A 17,514-nucleotide genomic window follows, 5' to 3' on the forward strand; every position below is an offset into this window, starting at 1 on the left:
CTGCACGTCGCTGCTCACCGCTGACCTACATTCCCTTTTGTTATTCAACACATATCGGCACTGTGTTAAACCGCTGGTTGCTAATTGCTTTCACATTACAGTGCAGCCGAGTGATCTTGGTGGCCTTCCAAGACCACCAACACTGGGACATGTGGCGTGCACATTTGCAAATGCATACCACCAATCAGTGGCTGCATTACTGTGTAAGCACAGACTGGGAGGGGCAAACGTGAAGGCTGCTATCTGCCACCAACCCAGCTGTAAAACACTTCTCTGCTATTGTCTGGCAGTGGGCACATCTTAACTACTGCTTTTCTTTAAGTTGTACTACCTTTGGGCCAGGGAAGCCCATGTAGCTTGCGTTAAAAGAATGCAATGTTTTCACATTTAAAGTAAAGGAGCTTCAGGTGGCACCTTGTAGTGATGTAATGGTGCGTTTCCACTGCAGCGGGTAGCTCGCTTTAAGCGTGCCGGGCCGTGCGGGGCCCGTTTTTGGTTGCGTTTCCACTTGGCCTAGTACCGGCTAGCGGGTCCTAATTCACAGTTTTTCTGGCCCCATAAAATCGTGGTTCTAGGGCCAGGAACAACCAGGCTGAGTCGGGCTGAGTACTATGCTAAACTAGAGAGAGAATCGCTGGCAAGGGGGCTACAACTACAACAAGATGAACATATTTGACCGTGATTTAATTGTAATACACGTTTCAAAATGATGCCGAAGTAACAACATACTGATACCGGTTAGTAAAAACCATGAATTAATGCTTTGACAAGTCTGCAGACAGACGGCAGGCGAAAAACCCTTTTAAAATGCGTGTTTTCTAAATGCAGCTTGGCTAAGCTAACGTTATATACGCTCCGACCGTCCACACTCACAACAACGGCCTATACAGACATAAATAAACCAGCGACTGTATTCGCCATGACACAGACAGTCTGTGGTGTGTACTTGTTTAACTTTTGTCTAGTTTCTGAACAAATATGAAGAGCTGTGAGCTCTGAGTGCTAAGAGCTAACGGCTGTGTTGTTTTTCTGGGGCTCTCATTGAAGATGAAGTTACGGCTCCGCCTACACTGCGTTACTATAGTAACTGCCCCAGTTCCTAAACTGTAATGGAAGCGCAGCATTAAAGTGAGCCGGGCCTAATAAGGCCTAACCAAACCGAGCGAGACCGAGCGAGGCATGCAGTGGAAACGCGCCATAATTCATTCAGCAGTGCTTGTTTGACATCCTCAACACACAAACGTGTTTTTGTGCAAAATAAACAAGGACCGAGTAGGTAAGAAAATTCTTCTTCCCTTTTTATACATCTAAAATTGAGGTTCTCATTCATAACACTCCGTTCGATGTCTCACTATGGGATGCGCCTCATCGCGGAGCAAACAGAAGCATCAATCTCATTACGCCAATCCTGATTGGCTGGTGATCTTGACGTCAGCGTCAGGGAATTCACCCCCTATAAGTAGCTTGCGCCACGACGCATGCGTCATTCAAACACCTCTTCTCGCTTCAGAGCACATCTCTATAGTAGCCGGACAAGCTTAACGGTCCACAGACTGAACCCAAATATAACCATTTCGGTCGACGGGCGCTCGCCGGCTACTCCTTCTGCTTCGCAAGAAGACGGTAATACTAACGCAAGTTAGTATTAAAATCGACCTCGCCGTATCTTTCCCCGGAAAGTAAGGTAAGGTTTTGATTTTTCTCAAGCTAGCTACGCACCTGTTGCTAGCTAGCTTCCCCTTACTACCGACACCACGGTAGCGAGGACGCTTTTCTTTTTCTCTCTCACGGAGGAGAAAAGGATTAGAAGTATATTGACACACCAGTCAATATTCTTTGAGAACAAAGGACCCACACCGTCCCTTTTTCTCCGGATTAAGGACGGGTTGGTAACACTTTTTCTCTCAACAACGTACCTGTTACGAGCGGGTCCTCTCCACGCCACGAGGCGAACAAGATGGACGCCTCTCCCCCTCACACCAGAGGAGTCAGGGACTCGGAGGCTCGGTCATGCGGCTGCGGGTTGAAGATAGCAGGCACAGACTCACACCAGGTCTGCTCGTCCTGCCTCGGGCTGGAACACGCCCAGGAGGCTATCGACAACCTCGGCTCGTGCGGGCATTGTGCCCGTTTCACCCAAAAGAGCCTCCACCGACGGCTAGCACACCAAGCTAGCTTGTTGGAACAGGACTCCCTCATGTCCACTGATTCGCCATTTGGCAATCAAGACACGGGGGCGTCCGCCGCAGAGACTGAGCCCCTCACTGTGTCGGTCTGGGGCTCATTATCTGCGATGGCTGCAGAACCGGAATCCTGCGCCCTGGCAGGCCGGGACCCGGTGACGGCAAGACACGCGGGAACGGGACCCCACGCTTTACCGAGCTGGGGCTCCCGGTTAGACCTCACCATGGTCTCACCCGCGGAGGATGTCCTCGAGCTGGACTACGATGAGGACGAAGAGGACGCCTCGGTGTTTCTCCTGTCCGAGTTGGATGAACATGAAGAGGACATCTTCATGTCATCGGCTCAGGCTGCAAAGCCTGGAGCGAGGGCTGCTCTCCCGGGCGATAGCACACCAGCTTCGCCCTGTCTGAGCATGGACCTGCAGGCCGTGTGTAAACGCGCCGCGGCCAGACTCGACATCCCGTGGCCTGAAATGGCCAAGGAGACCTCCAGGTCCCGCTACAAAGGGAAACATTTTCCCCAAGCAGCTCCGGTCTTCCCTGAGATGTTGGATGAGGTGTCGGTCTCGTGGAGAGACCGGCCCTTCAGCAACAAGGTCCCAATCCAGGGTGCCTCCTCCCTAGACTGTGACGGAATGGAGAAGCTTGGCCTGCTCCGCATACCGCCCATGGAACCGCTGGTAGCGGCCCACCTCATACCGAGGATGGGCCCGTCACCAAGCAGGAACCCCACGCTGCCAGCAAAGTCGGACCGATTTCAGTCGACAATGACTGAACGGTCCTACAAAGCCGCAGCGTTGTCCGCCAGGGCCCTGAATGTGTCCTCGCTGCTAACCGCTTACCAAGCGGAGCTCTGCGAGGACCTGTCGGGTAACCCGGGGGCAGCCACTCTGGACGAGATGGCAGCGGTCACGGACATTTGTCTTCGTGTCCAACGCTGCGCCGTCCAGGCCACGGGCAAGGCAATGGGGACCATGGTGGTGCAGGAAAGAGCGAGATGGCTCAACCTCATCAACCTCCCAGACCGGGAAAAGGAGGATGTGCTGGATATGCCCATCGTTCCCGAGGGAATTTTCGGCTCCGCTCTTGCTTCCATGCAAAGGAGGTGTGAGTCGAAAAAGAAGGAGGACGAGGCACTCCACCTCTGCCTCCCTCGAAGGGTCCAGCCGCTGCCTTCGCAGCAGCAGTCCTTCGCCCAAGCTGCCTCGAACCCTGCTCGGTTTAAAACACCGAAGACGCAGAGGTCGCAGCCCGCCCCGAGTCCCCAGCCCAGGCTGGAGACGAGGGTGAGCTGGCCTAGAAAATCTCCGGTTCCGGCTGCAGCTCAGGCGCAGCCAACCCAGAATTTCGGCCAGCAGTCGAAGAAGAAGCGAGCGGCGTGACAGCCCCTCCTTCTCCCCTCTGTGACAGAGCTGGAAGTCCACGGTTCCCCAGCTCTAAATGTGTTCCCGCCGCCTCGAGAGATGCCTCAACACCATCCTCAAGTCCGCACAAACACATGTCACACATTTGTTGATTTTTCTGTCATAAAACATTTGCCGCTGACGCATCCAGGCTTCAGGCCGAGGGCGCAGCTCAAAAAAATGATAAGAAAAACAATAAAACCAATAAACAGCCTGTCAACTGTTCCCCTTCTGAGAGCAGCTACGGCATCTCTCAAAAGGCGGATTACAGGCGGGTCTGTGAAGGCACCACGCCCATGCGCAGTGCCGGCTGGGGTTGTGAAGGCACCACCGTCATGCGCATGCGCAGTGTCGGTGGGGATTGTCGAAAAGGGGCACCACTGTGTTCAGACACTAGAGGGCCCCATAACACAAACAAATAGAGACTCAGAGGGGAAGAGACGTGACATCTCCACTGGCTCTAAGGAGCATGCAGTGGAAGATGCTCACATCATCTGCTTGGGTTTTCAAGACAGTAACACAGGGCTACAGACTCCAATTCGCTGTCACCCCCCCTCGCTTCTCGGGCATTCTGCATTCGCAGGTCCGAGGAGAGTTCAGCCCATATTCTGGAGAGAGAGATTCTCTCTCTCCTAGAAAAGAGGGCTATATCTATTGTACCCGCCGAGCAGAGTCAGGGCGGCTTCTATTCCAAGTACTTCCTCGTTCCCAAACGGGGAGGGAATGGAATTCGGCCAATACTTGATTTGAGGGCTCTGAACAAATATCTAAAAAGATATAAATTCAGAATGCTCACTCACACATCTCTGCTGCGGCTCGTGCGACAAGACGACTGGTTCACATCAGTCGACCTGAAAGATGCGTATTTTCACATCCCAGTATATTACCCACACAGGAAATATCTGAGATTCGCATTTCAGGGGATCTGTTATGAATACAGAGTACTCCCCTTCGGTCTGTCTCTCAGTCCAAGGGTGTTTGTACGATGTACGGAAGCCGCGATAGCCCCGTTAAGACAACAGGGTATTCGCCTGGCGACCTACCTGGACGACTGGCTGCTTCTCGCACAGTCGGAGCAGGAGGCTGTTACGCAGACAAATGTCCTCGTAAAGCACCTGCTCAACCTGGGTTTCATAATAAACACAGAGAAGAGCATGTTGTGCCCCGTGCAGACTATACTCTTCCTGGGTTTACACCTGAACTCGGTGCCCTTTTCAGCTCGCTTGTCAGCGGAAAGAGTGAAAGCTTTCAGAGCTTGTCTCGCTCTTTTCCAGCTGCGCAAACATGTTCTCTTCAGATCATGCCTGCGATTGCTGGGGCTCATGGCGCGCGGAGAGTGATGGTTACTGTGAAATGCGTAATGGCACTGCGCCACTGGCTGCACCCGACTTTTCTAGTACGAGGTGTGACTGGACTCTACATCCAAGGATTGTGAGCCAGCTGTGGGTGCGTTACGGCAGAGCCGCGGTGGATCTGTTCGCATCGAAAGACAACGCTCAGTGTCAGCTGTTCTTTTCGATGCGCGATCTAAATGCACCGTTAGGCATGGATGCACTCGCGCACAATTGGCCCCCGGGCCTTCTGTACGCGTTCCCACCCCTGGCTCTGATACCCCCAACTCTGGCCAGAGTGAGAGAGCAACGCCACACACTTATCCTGATAGCTCCGCACTGGCCAGCTATGTACTGGCTAGCGGAGATATATCAGCTGCTGTGCGGGCAGCCATGGCAGCTCCCACTACGCAGGGACATACTGTCCCAAGCGGGGGGGGGGGCGATCTTTCACCCACACCCAAAGCGCTTGGCTCTATGGGCCTGGCCCGTGAGTGGTACAATCTGAATACAGTGTGACATGAAGCTGACCCTGGCAGCTGCCAAGCAAGCCAGTGGCACTCATGCACTATCTGTACAGTCTTCATGCACTCAGTTCGCCCCAGGGCAAACAGAGTGTGGTTGAAGCCCAACCCTGCCTTTATCTTAAGGCGGTTGGTTCAGGTACCACATTTGACATTGAGGCATCCTCCCCGCCACTGTATTCCTCCGGGGAACAGCGGCCGGATTTGCCATGTCCAGCCCGTGCTTTACGCACGTACAGGGACAGATCAAGGGTGCTTCGACATAATGACCAACCCCTTGTGTCCTGGGCTAACCCTTATAAGGGCAAGCCTGTTACTAAGCAACGGCTCTCCCACTGGTTTGTGGAAGCAATTGCTTTGGGGCTCATACGAGTCAGAGTTCGCAGGCACCCTCGGGTCCGCGAGCTCTTTCGACTCAGGGTCTGGCTGCATCCTGGACTCTGTCCAGGATGTCTCCCATCCAAGACATTGGTGCAGCGGCGAGCTGGTCCTCGCCGCTCACTTTTGTCCGCCTCTCAACAGGCTGGACGTTCTGCTCCCAGTGTGACTCAAGCAGTGCTGGGCACCTGGTTGAGTCAGAGCTCTACCTGTTAAGTTCTGGTTGGTTTGGTGATTTTCGAGATGAGCTCGTCTGACAATACGGGAGCTACAATTTCCCATAGTGAGACATCGAACGGAGTGTTATGAATGAGAACTATAGGTTACTTACGTAACCCCAGTTCTCAGAGTAACATGAAGTGAGTTGTCTCACCAGACGGCCCTCCTTGCTATGGTGAAGCGAGAAGGGGTGCTTATTTTGAATGACGCATGCGTCGTGGCGCAAGCTACTTATAGGGGGTGAATTCCCTGACGCTGACGTCAAGATCACCAGCCAATCAGGATTGGCGTAATGAGATTGATGCTTCCGTTTGCTCCGCGATGAGGCGCATCCCATAGTGAGACATCTCACTTCATGTTACTCTGAGAACTGGGGTTACGTAAGTAACCTATAGTTTCCTAAAATGTGTCATAGGTACATTTTTCCTCCCATTTATGTTGAAGGTCACATAGTGCTGCAAATAAAATATGTAATGTAATCTGCTTTTAAACATAAGTAAAGAATAGAAACCAAAGACAAAAAGGCAATAAGATACTGGTTTTCTGTACTGAAGAGGATCTATGTTCCATGCCTTTTTCCCAAATTATCTTTCTTTCCCCCACAGTGCCAATGCAAACATCCTGAACTATAACATCTACCAAATATCTCATGGAAATAAAACCTAAAATCACATGTGGAGAATTTCCATGTTTTTTCACTTGTTGTCTAATAAAGAAAACCTAGCCGGGAAGATGCAAAATAAATATATAGGATGTTTCATTGTTGCCATCTTGGTCACTCATTTGACCACAAAGCACATGACCCTTGTTACTGTTTCCTGAACAGAAAGTGTGTGAATTGTTGGTACTATGTATGTTTAGTGATTCTAAAAAGAACGTCCTTGCTGGGAAATTGTTCATTTCAAGTTGAAGCGCATCTTTATCCACCTTGAGTAGAAGTTGGACTAGCCAGCTGGCTGGAATTAAATTACATTTTAAATTAAAGAGTAAATAGACTGTCTAAGCCTGGGGTGCAGAGCGAGGGCAGTCAGGGACAACGGGTCACTGCTGTCTGGTCGTGGATACAGACAAATAAGAAGCTGCAATAACAGAGAGCAGAAACAGAACAAATCCGAAGATGAGAAGAAAGAGGAGGAAATGGACAGTAGGTAAAAAAGGGTTGGAGAAAAGGAAGGAAAGCTCAGACAAACTGCCAACATTTACCACAAGACATTGCCGTATTTGGAGAACGGTACCAGCAGGGGAAACGTATTGTTTGAACTCCCACTCAAACACTCATGAATCAAAAAACGATCCGTTTCGCTCCGAATGATCAGAACCAGCCCATTTTGAATCAGAGCTTCAACAGAGCATGTCAGGAATAATAATCCACAATACCCTCAACCAGATTTGTTTCTCTTCTTTTACAGTTTCACTGCAGCAGGACCCTTCAGGCTGCATACATCTACAGGGACAAGCCCAGCCTTCTTGCAAAACATCATTACCCAATGCATGCAACAGTATAAACAGTTGTTCATCTCAATGAAAAGCTCAATAAATATTCCAGTTAAGTGGAGCTGTGGCTAAATGTCTGGAAAAGATGCTGACGCTGTGCCATCTCTGCTTTACCCCAATCATGGCTGTAACGGCATGACAGGTTTTACATTCCATTAAAGATGGAAGTTTAATGCGGGAATCTCTTTTCTTCTGTTTGAAAATAACTTAGCATGCATGCATTGCTTAGCATTTCCAAATGCAAACATGAAAATATTTACATTTTGTAGGACATGTTGAGCGTTGACACGATTACTTTCACTTATTTTCTAAGCATATTTTTTACAGTTCACATCATATTTTAGTATGAAGGGTATATGATCAATGGCCCTTAAACCCATGTTCCACTCGCTAAAACTGCTGGATAAAAAAATAGTGTGAGAGACTGAGAGGTAATGAGCTCTTGTGGGCAAAGCTTAGCATGGCTGAGGCAGCCACGCAGAGGTTAAGCAAACAGGCAGTGGGATCACGCGGGCCTAAGCCTCTTATACAGGCCCCTCTGAGGAGAAGATCATTGACTTCTGATAGGGGGATGAAGGTCAGGAGTTGTCAAAGATAAAGGGGCCACCATTCCTATATGCTTATTTCTACATGTCTATCAATGGCTGCTTATTTCTGTCAAGCTTTTCTATTGTGTTTTCACAATGTTTCAGCTCTTTCATTGATATGATTTGCTGAGAGTAGCTGTCAGTCAAATGTCTCTATGAAAACATTTTCTCATCTCAATATCATTCCTCTAGGCTTTCTCTTAACCGAGCCAGGCCCATCCCAGTCCTCACTCACTATCCATCTTTTCATCCCTTTCTCAAAAACGAGTACTTTTGTTCAATGAACCTCTTCCTCTCTTCCTCCCCCGGGTCTCCCTCTCCTGCTGGGAGTCGCAGGGCAATGCAGTTTCATTTCCTGCCTTGCTGAAATCAATGCTTTCTGAAGGAAGGAGGGGGAGTGGGGAGAGAGCCGGGAGAGACAGATATATAGAGGGACAGCAAAACAAGAGTGAGGTGTGAGAGGACTGTTGGCATGCAGGACACAACCACACTAGTAAGTAAACTTGACTTGGGTCCAAGTCAGTGTCAGCTTTCATAACCCTTTACAGGGAAATTAAACGTCTCGAAGTGGAAATATGAAAAACAGGAGGCTGCTTTAACGGGCAAACTCAATTTTCCCCTCAACACTCCTTATTGTTGTTTGGTTTTTTTTGCCTTAGAGAGAGAGAGATTCTGCGGAGGGCATTAGCGGCATCCCGCAGGATAAATGTATGAATTCCTGGGCGGGAGCGTCCCAGTTGACAAGATTCCTTTCCGCCCGCCCCGGGATAAATTCAGAGTTCTGAATGAGCTAAAGTCTCTGAGTGAATGAGACAGAGATGAAGAAGATAGCATGAATGTGTCAGTTACAGAAAGAAAGATGCCTGCTCTATGACTATACCACACCATTACATTACCATTCCCCACAAAAACCCACAGCCGCTGGGACATCAAACACAGGACTCCCTCAGTGTTTCTACGAGCCTCTGGTTAACCCATCTGGACAGTCAGCAGCGTAAAACTGTGTCCTTCCATCCTGCTATTCTTTTCACTCGCTTGTTTCCGTTTAAAACAGACCCACAATCTGGATAGTTGGACTACACAGAAGTCAATAACTTTTCCTTTGAAAGAAGACGCCGTATGGTGAGGCCATCAAGCCAAAATTGATTTAAGAGGCTACCAGTGACTCTGTGGGTATGGCAACAGCTTTTCCCCAAGACCGTGAAGAGGGCTTTGAGGGTTTGCCAAAAAGTTGGTTGTTGGGACTTTTATACTGACAGCTTAAGTTTCTGAAACAAAAAAAATAGGATTTTTTCACTTTAGGCTAGAATCTTGAGAAATGTAACTGGAAGAAGCAAGTTATACCAACTTTCGTCAAGAAACTGACCTGATCACTGACGTTTTTTGCCTAAAAGTCTGATTACTGAGGCGGTGTATAATGTCACACAGGGGCAATGAGTTCCTGGATGCTGCAGAACAAGCCAGATGGCTAGCCAGCAGTGATTTGGTAGATTGGCATTAAACTCACGGTACTTCAGACTTATAACCAGTGAGACCTTTAACTCCGGAATCCTCGGTCAGTGTGGTCGACAGGATTACAATGGATAAAAGTGGAATTTCCATATAAGTCAAATTTCTCATGGTCTTGTGCTTTTTTTATTTGTGCTAAATCACTATTTGTTTATATTGTCCCTGTAAGTTATTGTCACTAATTACAGCCCTGCTGGACATTGAATTAGATGTTGTTTTCAGCAGTCACACTGGCAAATTAAAGCATAGCTGCTCCAAAGCTGAGCAGTCCCGTCAATAAGCAGTACCTGTCTCCCTAATGTGAAAGTTTGAGATCCTTTGGACAACAGAACTGAGACACCCATTCCAGACAGCCCCTCTTAAGTCTTCTGTGTGTGGATGAAGTGGCTGGGTAAACACTAGCTGCTGGTTAATGGGGAGCTTGCTTAGCGAACAAAGCCTTCGGTTAACCAAACACGTTAAGGCCATGTCTACACGCTCTTACAGATCAATTTAAAACACTGTTTTAGACAAAGTCAACACTAACCCGACCAAGTCCAAAAATGTATAATTTTCCTTTTTCAGCCTTATGTCCAAATGGTCATCACGGCCAAAAAGGGAGTCTTTTTAAAAAGACAGCTTTACCTTGTGTTTACTTTGAATTCATGCATAGCCGATCACACAGTCTAGTTGTTGTCGTAGATTTAGATTTACGACCTAGACGACATAACAAGCAACAACATGTAGACATTTGATCAATGGCTGCAGTGTAGCAGCGCAGGAAACACTGTTCAATTTAAAAGCTAATTGAAGATGAAGTCCCAATTTAATAAAATTATGGTTAATTATTTTCAGTAGAATACCAACAAACACAACCATACGAAGCAGAGATTTTAGTTAAAGGTTTTTTTGATAAAGTAAAAACCTACATTAGGCACACACTTTAAACAAAAGAGATCAGTGTGCAGGTTCAATGAGCTCATGAAACATCTTAACTTTAAATCCCCCACTGAAAACAATGAAATGGAAAAGGCTTATACATTCACCTTGTTGTTATTACTTCAGCAGATTTGCTAATGTATTTGGTGGCCAAAAAAAGACTAAGACTATGGCTAAAAACCCATTACTAATCTTCAAAAGGCAGAATTCCTCTACTTCAGGATTAAAGTTTCTATCGCTACTGATTGCAATTACAAAGCAATATAAGACCATAAACAGCCAAACACACTTTCTCTCTATATGTTAAACAAACAGCAAAACTTCCTTAATGACTAAATCAGAGGGTGTACCACAAATCAGTTCTGAGCCCCCAGAAGCAAATCCAACACTATATCTATACAAACACATTCACATGGGGTCAGTTAACTTGAACTGAACACAAATCATTAGATTCCCCAAAAAATTCTAAACATCTCCGCTTTAATAATTCCACATGCAGACAGTAGTTTGTATTTAGTTAGCATTTTCCACATTACGTACTACAGAAAATGTGCTACTTACATTATTTCAGTGTGTAGGTTAGAGATGTGAAAAAGAAAAATGGCACAAAAACAAAGAAAAATAAAGATTTGCATGAGGGAGCTGCCAAGAATCATTTGGGAAGGACAAAACTGTGAAGAAAATACATGTGATGATCTGTTGTATTAATAACTGCAGAGTGATACGTTTATACAAAAGTCTAAGTGGAACTGATGGTCCAATGGTTTCGCAGCGAAACCACAGCACCACGTGGGCGAAAGAGCCAGCGTGGAGCCACAAAGACATATCTAGTCTGATATTGAGGAAGCCAAGTTATGACTAAACATCCGTCGCACAATCAGATTCAGCACATTACTGTAATGAATGAACTAAAGCTTTTGTGCACCAGCTGGCATCACAAGATATGTTTTTACGCTCAAGTCAAAGATGTTAAATGCTGACAAAGCATTACCAAAGTCGTTATGATTGCGTCTCTTAAGAGAGCAGGAGCTGGTGTGGAGCCACCCCGCTCTCAGTTATTGTTGAGTAAACACACACCGCGAAGCCAAGAGCAGCATGTCAGTCAGCCAGGCAAGAAGGGCCAAGTGGAGGAGACACTCAACGGCCAAAATTAACTGTACAGATAGAGGGAATGGGACAGTGTGTGTGAAAGAAAACACACAGCCAAGAAAGAGAGCAAACCAAGGGAAGAAAATAAAACCTGGGAGAGAGTGCCAACATTTCCCCCATGACAGTAAGATAAGAGGAGGGCCAAGGAGTTTTGAAGTCATGCTGATGTGGGTGGGGTGACGGAGGGGTTGATTATTCTCTCATCCTCTAGCAGGGAGAAGGTATGCTCGTGTGTACAACCAGCAACATACTTTCAGGCAAGAATATCTGAAGAACTTTTCTAAAGAACACATATAATTTGTATCCATAATGCATGGTTTTCATAACAGTGTCTGTATGAGTGACAATTCACTTCGCCAGACACTTAAAGAACTAACTTATAATGTGCATACATAAATGTGCAGCTGTAAACATCTTTTAAAAAGAAGCTTGTTCCATATGCACTGAAAAACACATCTTTGGGGAGCAAAGCTGATAAAGTGGAACATTTCTCTATTGACTGATAACATACACATATTTTTGGGGAAAATAAATAATGATATTTTTGGCAGAGAAGCCCATAAGGTTGCGGTATTTAATACCTTGGTAGGAGTGTGGTGTTGTACAAAGACCTAATTGTGGCTGGACGGGGATCTGCCCTTCTGCTTGCAGTGGGGGTTTCTGAAGTCCTTAATGCTATGCAAACAGGGCTTAAAAAGATTTACTCTGACACATATAGGGGAATTTAAAAAGCCATGTTTCATCCTAACCCCTATTAAATACAATGTAGCATGAGCTCCACATATTAATCCCGGGCAAAGCTAGCTGGGAGGACGCTAGCAGAGCAGTAATTTGATAAAACTGCAATGAAGAGTGGTCTCAATGAAATGTAGAGCTTTTTAAGCCAGAGGTATTCCCCACAGTCCTCCACATTAAACTATGCCAACTTAAGTCCATATGGGAAATTGATATGCAGTATGTGTGGCTTATTCCATTAGACTCATTAAAGTGTCACTTTGTCTTCAGCACGCTCTCGCGCTTACTGCTTGCTTAACAACTGCAGCAAAGAACTCTTTGTATTGTGTGTGTTTAAAGTACAGCAGAGATAATTATTTATGTGGCGGCCGTAATTTGACATTCAAATAGCATGCAGTCGAAAATAATCAACATGGTATTGAATAGAATGTAGAGAAGGCTACTTAATTTGTAGTCTGACATACAGAGCAGGCACAAATATAATCTGTGTCTATTAATTTACTATACTATTTTGACAAAAATGAATGCTACAGTTTATTTACCAATGCAGGCCTGACTGTTAAAATCATTGAAGTGCCACAATGTCATTTACACACGGCTTCTCAGCTGCAACACTACAACCTGAACCAATGTTTTCTGTTCCTTTTGTTAATCCACCACTGCATTTCCCTGAACCCTGCAGAGAGTTTTCTCTCTCCAACAGACTGACCTCCTGTGCAGACAGTAAACGGCAAGAAAAGGGTTTTCACGCTTGGCTACAGTTTGCAGTGGCAGAAACTTTATCAAACGCCTCCAACGAAGGATCTGAGTGAACACTTTTCAGCCTCTGATTAAACGATGCCTCTCGGAGGAAGTCTGACCACTAAAAAACAAGCATGCTCCACAGAGTGTGTTTTGTGGAAAGAAGAGCATTTTTCCTGTCAATATTATGCAGATCCAGAGACATTTTCACTTCTTACCATTCGGAAAAAGAGTTTTGCCTGACTTGGCAAAGTGCAGATCCACAAAAAAGGAAAAACCTAAGATCAGCCTCTCCTTCCTAAATTCCTCTGTCAACCGAGCATTGACGACATTTTATCAGGACATTCCAGCCGGCAAACTAATGGAAAACAACTACCATTTACAGGCATCACACATCATAAGGAAACTTCATATCTCATGTATTCTCATCAATGTGGTAGTCCTGCTTGGGAAACGACAACGAGAAAGTCAGGGGCAAAAAGCATTTAAAGTTATTTGATGCTTTATATATAATGTTAAAGCAAATTGCCTGCTGGCAGAACATCAGTCAAACAATTAACACACAATATTCTGCAAACAGTTTGCCCCTATGGCAACACTGAGGCACACCGAGCCTTGGCAAACACATGTGCTTAATAACAAGTGGGAAGTAGGTAATTGCCAGTGCACGACGTGGTTTACACACCGATGTTTTAAATCAGTGACATTAAACAGAGTCCGAGCGTTTGATTTATGGCTATGTCCTGATTATATTAATGTCCTCGACTTTCTTCACATTTCACACGCTCAAAATGGAGTCAAACTGTCTAAAAAAATAGGTCCCCCTCCCACCAGAAAAAAGACCATACATCTGTTTCACACATACAGTCCCTGCCACATTCTTCTATGTCTGCCAAAAGCTTTTAGGGATGCACACCACTTGATGCCTGAGTTAGTGTGCACTGTGCAGAGTGGGAGTTAACACACCAGAGCTATCCATCTGAAAGAGATGGAAGACCACTCAGACCAAGATGGAGCCCGACGATTCCCAGAACATCTGGATAAAATATAGATAAACTGAATATTGTGACATATAAAGGAGACAATATTGCGATGATAAAAAGCACAGAGCAGACTTAAAATCTCAAAAGGGAGAGGCCACGATATGCAGTTATTTGAGTGCATAAAGAAAGAGCTACCATAACCTCGAACATCTTTTTCACCTCCTTGCAAACGACTCCCTTAATAAGAGACTGAGAAAATACCAGAGGAAATATAACAGTACAGACAGACATCTCAGGAGCAGGCAGAGCAGGACAAGCTCTTACACACCGAGTCTGTTGCACCGAGGATTTCTTTCCAGGGGTGAAGTGCCTTTAGTGTCAACAGTGTGTTCTGTTGAAAACGGCAGCGAGGCAGTTCCACCCAACATGATTTATAGCCTGCCTGAGTGTTATTAAAAGGCTAAATGCAATTCTAAAACAGTTTTCACATATTCTCTGCCCTGCACAGGACCTTTTATGTTTAGAGGTGAATGACCCGTGTTCAGAAACATTTACACAGTTTATATAGCTTGAAAACATTGCAGTCAATTTATTTTTATGAACATGTCACTGATTATTACTTTGAAGCTAAAGGGCAGGGGCTGAGAGATATAATGACTATTTAAGAAGATATGTCACATCCTGACTTGTGTTTCAGAGTTGGCACAGATACACTTTTTGTTAAATGTAATATGGACGGAGTTTTGTGAGTTATTGTAGGTGGCTGTGAGAAGATGCAGTTCTTCAGAATAAAAACCATGCATATATATATATATATATATATATTGTTGGTTTATAATCCTTAGTCATGTCTGTCATGTACATGTAATGAAATTCCCTTGCTGTGGAGAGGGGAAGCCTGGAGATGTTGGTATTTTAACCACGCACAGTGACAGACCACTGACCTCTGACCTGTTGACTGGACACTCACAGAATGATCAATAAACGTGAGACCTGCAAATAAATCTGTATCTGTAGAAAAAGTCTAAATCCTTATAGCGTGCAGCTACATAATCTCTAAGAGCTTTTCAATCGTTTTATGGTGTCCAGCATTAGGAGGACATTTCTTTCTCTATGAAAAACAGTATTATCTGTATGAAATGTAGATGTTCCCTTTCAACTACATCAGTCATTTCAACTATTCAGTCCATTTTCAGATATAAAGTAGGGGCCTTGAATCTCCTCCATTCCATATTCGATCATGAAACTCCATCTGAAGAAGGTATAGCTAAATCATCCAGTTAAGTAATGTGGATTAACATTCCTTCCTTCCTCAAGAAAAAAGAGGGGCAGGAAAAAAATGAAAAATGGTATAGCTTTATTGTTAACCAAAGAGGAAAAACCTGAATAATTACCATGATTGTTTGGGTGTTTTGTGAGAGGCAATTTGGACTGTTTCCACAGGCCTAGGTTTTCAGAAGTTGTCTATTTATTCTCATTTTACTGCCTGAAACAGCCACTACTTAATCAACCCTCTATGTTTAAATCATGTTTTTCTTTAAATAAAATGTTATTCATCCCTTATCTATATATTCAGCTAAATCACAGAGGGGGTGGTTGGGCTCACAATAGCTATCCAGCTGACTCGTTAAGAGCCCCATTGTCTGCCAAAGGAGTCAGGGCTCTCCCCGTGCTGAGGCTTCAGAATGACAATAGGACGATCATCTAAAAACCAAAGATCATTTACATGAGAGTGGAGGCTCAAGGATGGAAAACAGCTCTGCTTAATACAACAGTCAGAGGACATTAGTGGCATGATTTCAGGAGCGAATAACAAACAAAGCGGTGTTAAAAAATAAACCATGCTGCCCTTTATAAACACAATGACTTAAACTGACTTTAAAGTGCGTAAAAGCAACAATACAGCTATGGTAACAGAGGAGCAATTTTCGTCAAGGTGGACATATGACATGGTTGAATGAATTGGTGCATGTTGGGATGAACCGCAGATTAAGTAAAGTCAGCAGAGAGAAAAGGGGAACTAAAGTGGAGACTCACCAGAGGCGCTCAGCTCCAGGACGCTCTGGAGCAGCAGGGCGACCCACAGCGCACGGGCTGGACATCCCCGAGGACGCTGGCTCGCCGCTGCCCGAGTTGGATACATTCCTCCGGCTCTGTGTCAAACCTTTACCCGCTTATCACATCCACTTCACTCAAATTGTTATTTTCGAGCCCCTCCAAAAATGTACGGTGCCTTGATAACTTATGCACTGTCTGCAGCAGCTCTCTCAAAGCGCACCTCTCGGTAAAAAAAATAAGAGTGTGTGGAAGAAAGTTGTCTCTCCTGGTTTCTGTCTCTTTCCTCCTCGCTGGAGCCCAGCACACTTTCCCCCTCTCTGACTCTCTCTTCAACTCAGCGCACTCCTTCCTACAAACTTCTCTGGAGAGGCTGTGGCCGCACCATGGGTCGCACCAGCCACATGGCTCTGATTAGCCATGTGTCGCCACCCTGTGTTTACTATAGGAACTGCAAGAGGACAGGAAGAGGCATTTACATGCAATTGTCTGACAATAAAGCGTCCTTTTAGGGCGACAAAAATTGATGTTAAGATAAAGAACTAGTACTAAATGAATGCTTTATATAATTGCTGTGAAACACTGCAACATATTTCCAAAGTCAATAATGACATTTATCTCAACTACAGAGCAAGCCTGGAGAAGTCCTGAGAAAAATGGAAATGTGAACATTTACAATTCTCATTTGCACTTTGTTGTGTGATAGAATTGAAAGTGTCAGAACATACACTCAATAACATTATGGTGCAATTGTTTTGCCAAATATTGTTTCTGGATAATGGTCAATAATTCACTTTTAATTTGTTTCCAATGGGGATTTAGCAATGTGCAATTGTTCACAGCAATATTTAACCACAAACACTTGACATGGCTTAAAGACAAAAAGTAATGAAGACTAAATAAAAATGAAAGCACATTTTATAAAAGATAGATGAGCACAAAGCACAAAAAAGGAAGAAAACAAACTTAAGATTTAGTTATGAAGCTAATATTGAATCTTGAGGTATGTTATTGACACGATGACAAACTCAGGTAGTGTATCTTTGGATGAATGAATAGTACTATGTAAACCACAGAATGCTTCTCAGTCCCCTGCAGGCTGAGGGGCTCTAAAGTCTAAACGACCACTTTTGTTCAGGCTGTCTCTAGCACACATGATTTACAAGGACCAGTATTTACAAGGAGGAAAATATTCTCCAATAAAAAAATCTGTAAAATATACTAATAATGAATCAAAAGAATGTGAAAGGTGAATTCAGCCTTATATGCTTCTTTATGCTCATATACTTCAGATATATTCCAGAG

The 17,514-nt window shown here is 45.1% G+C and overlaps 1 protein-coding gene across 1 annotated transcript in view; it reads right to left on the bottom strand.

Annotated features, from left to right (window-relative positions):
• Nucleotides 1-16,566, bottom strand: part of ror1 (receptor tyrosine kinase-like orphan receptor 1) — a 128,628-nt gene extending 112,062 nt beyond the window's left edge. Inside the window, exon 1 of the mRNA XM_034210517.1 lies at nucleotides 16,192-16,566. Within this exon, the coding sequence (XP_034066408.1) occupies nucleotides 16,192-16,297 (106 nt within the window). The 5' untranslated portion in view covers nucleotides 16,298-16,566. The remainder of the gene's footprint in view (nucleotides 1-16,191) is intronic.
• Between the last annotated feature and the right edge of the window lie 948 nt (nucleotides 16,567-17,514).

This window comes from Gymnodraco acuticeps, unplaced genomic scaffold (genome assembly GCF_902827175.1).
Source record: "Gymnodraco acuticeps unplaced genomic scaffold, fGymAcu1.1, whole genome shotgun sequence".
Taxonomy (NCBI): domain Eukaryota; kingdom Metazoa; phylum Chordata; class Actinopteri; order Perciformes; family Bathydraconidae; genus Gymnodraco; species Gymnodraco acuticeps.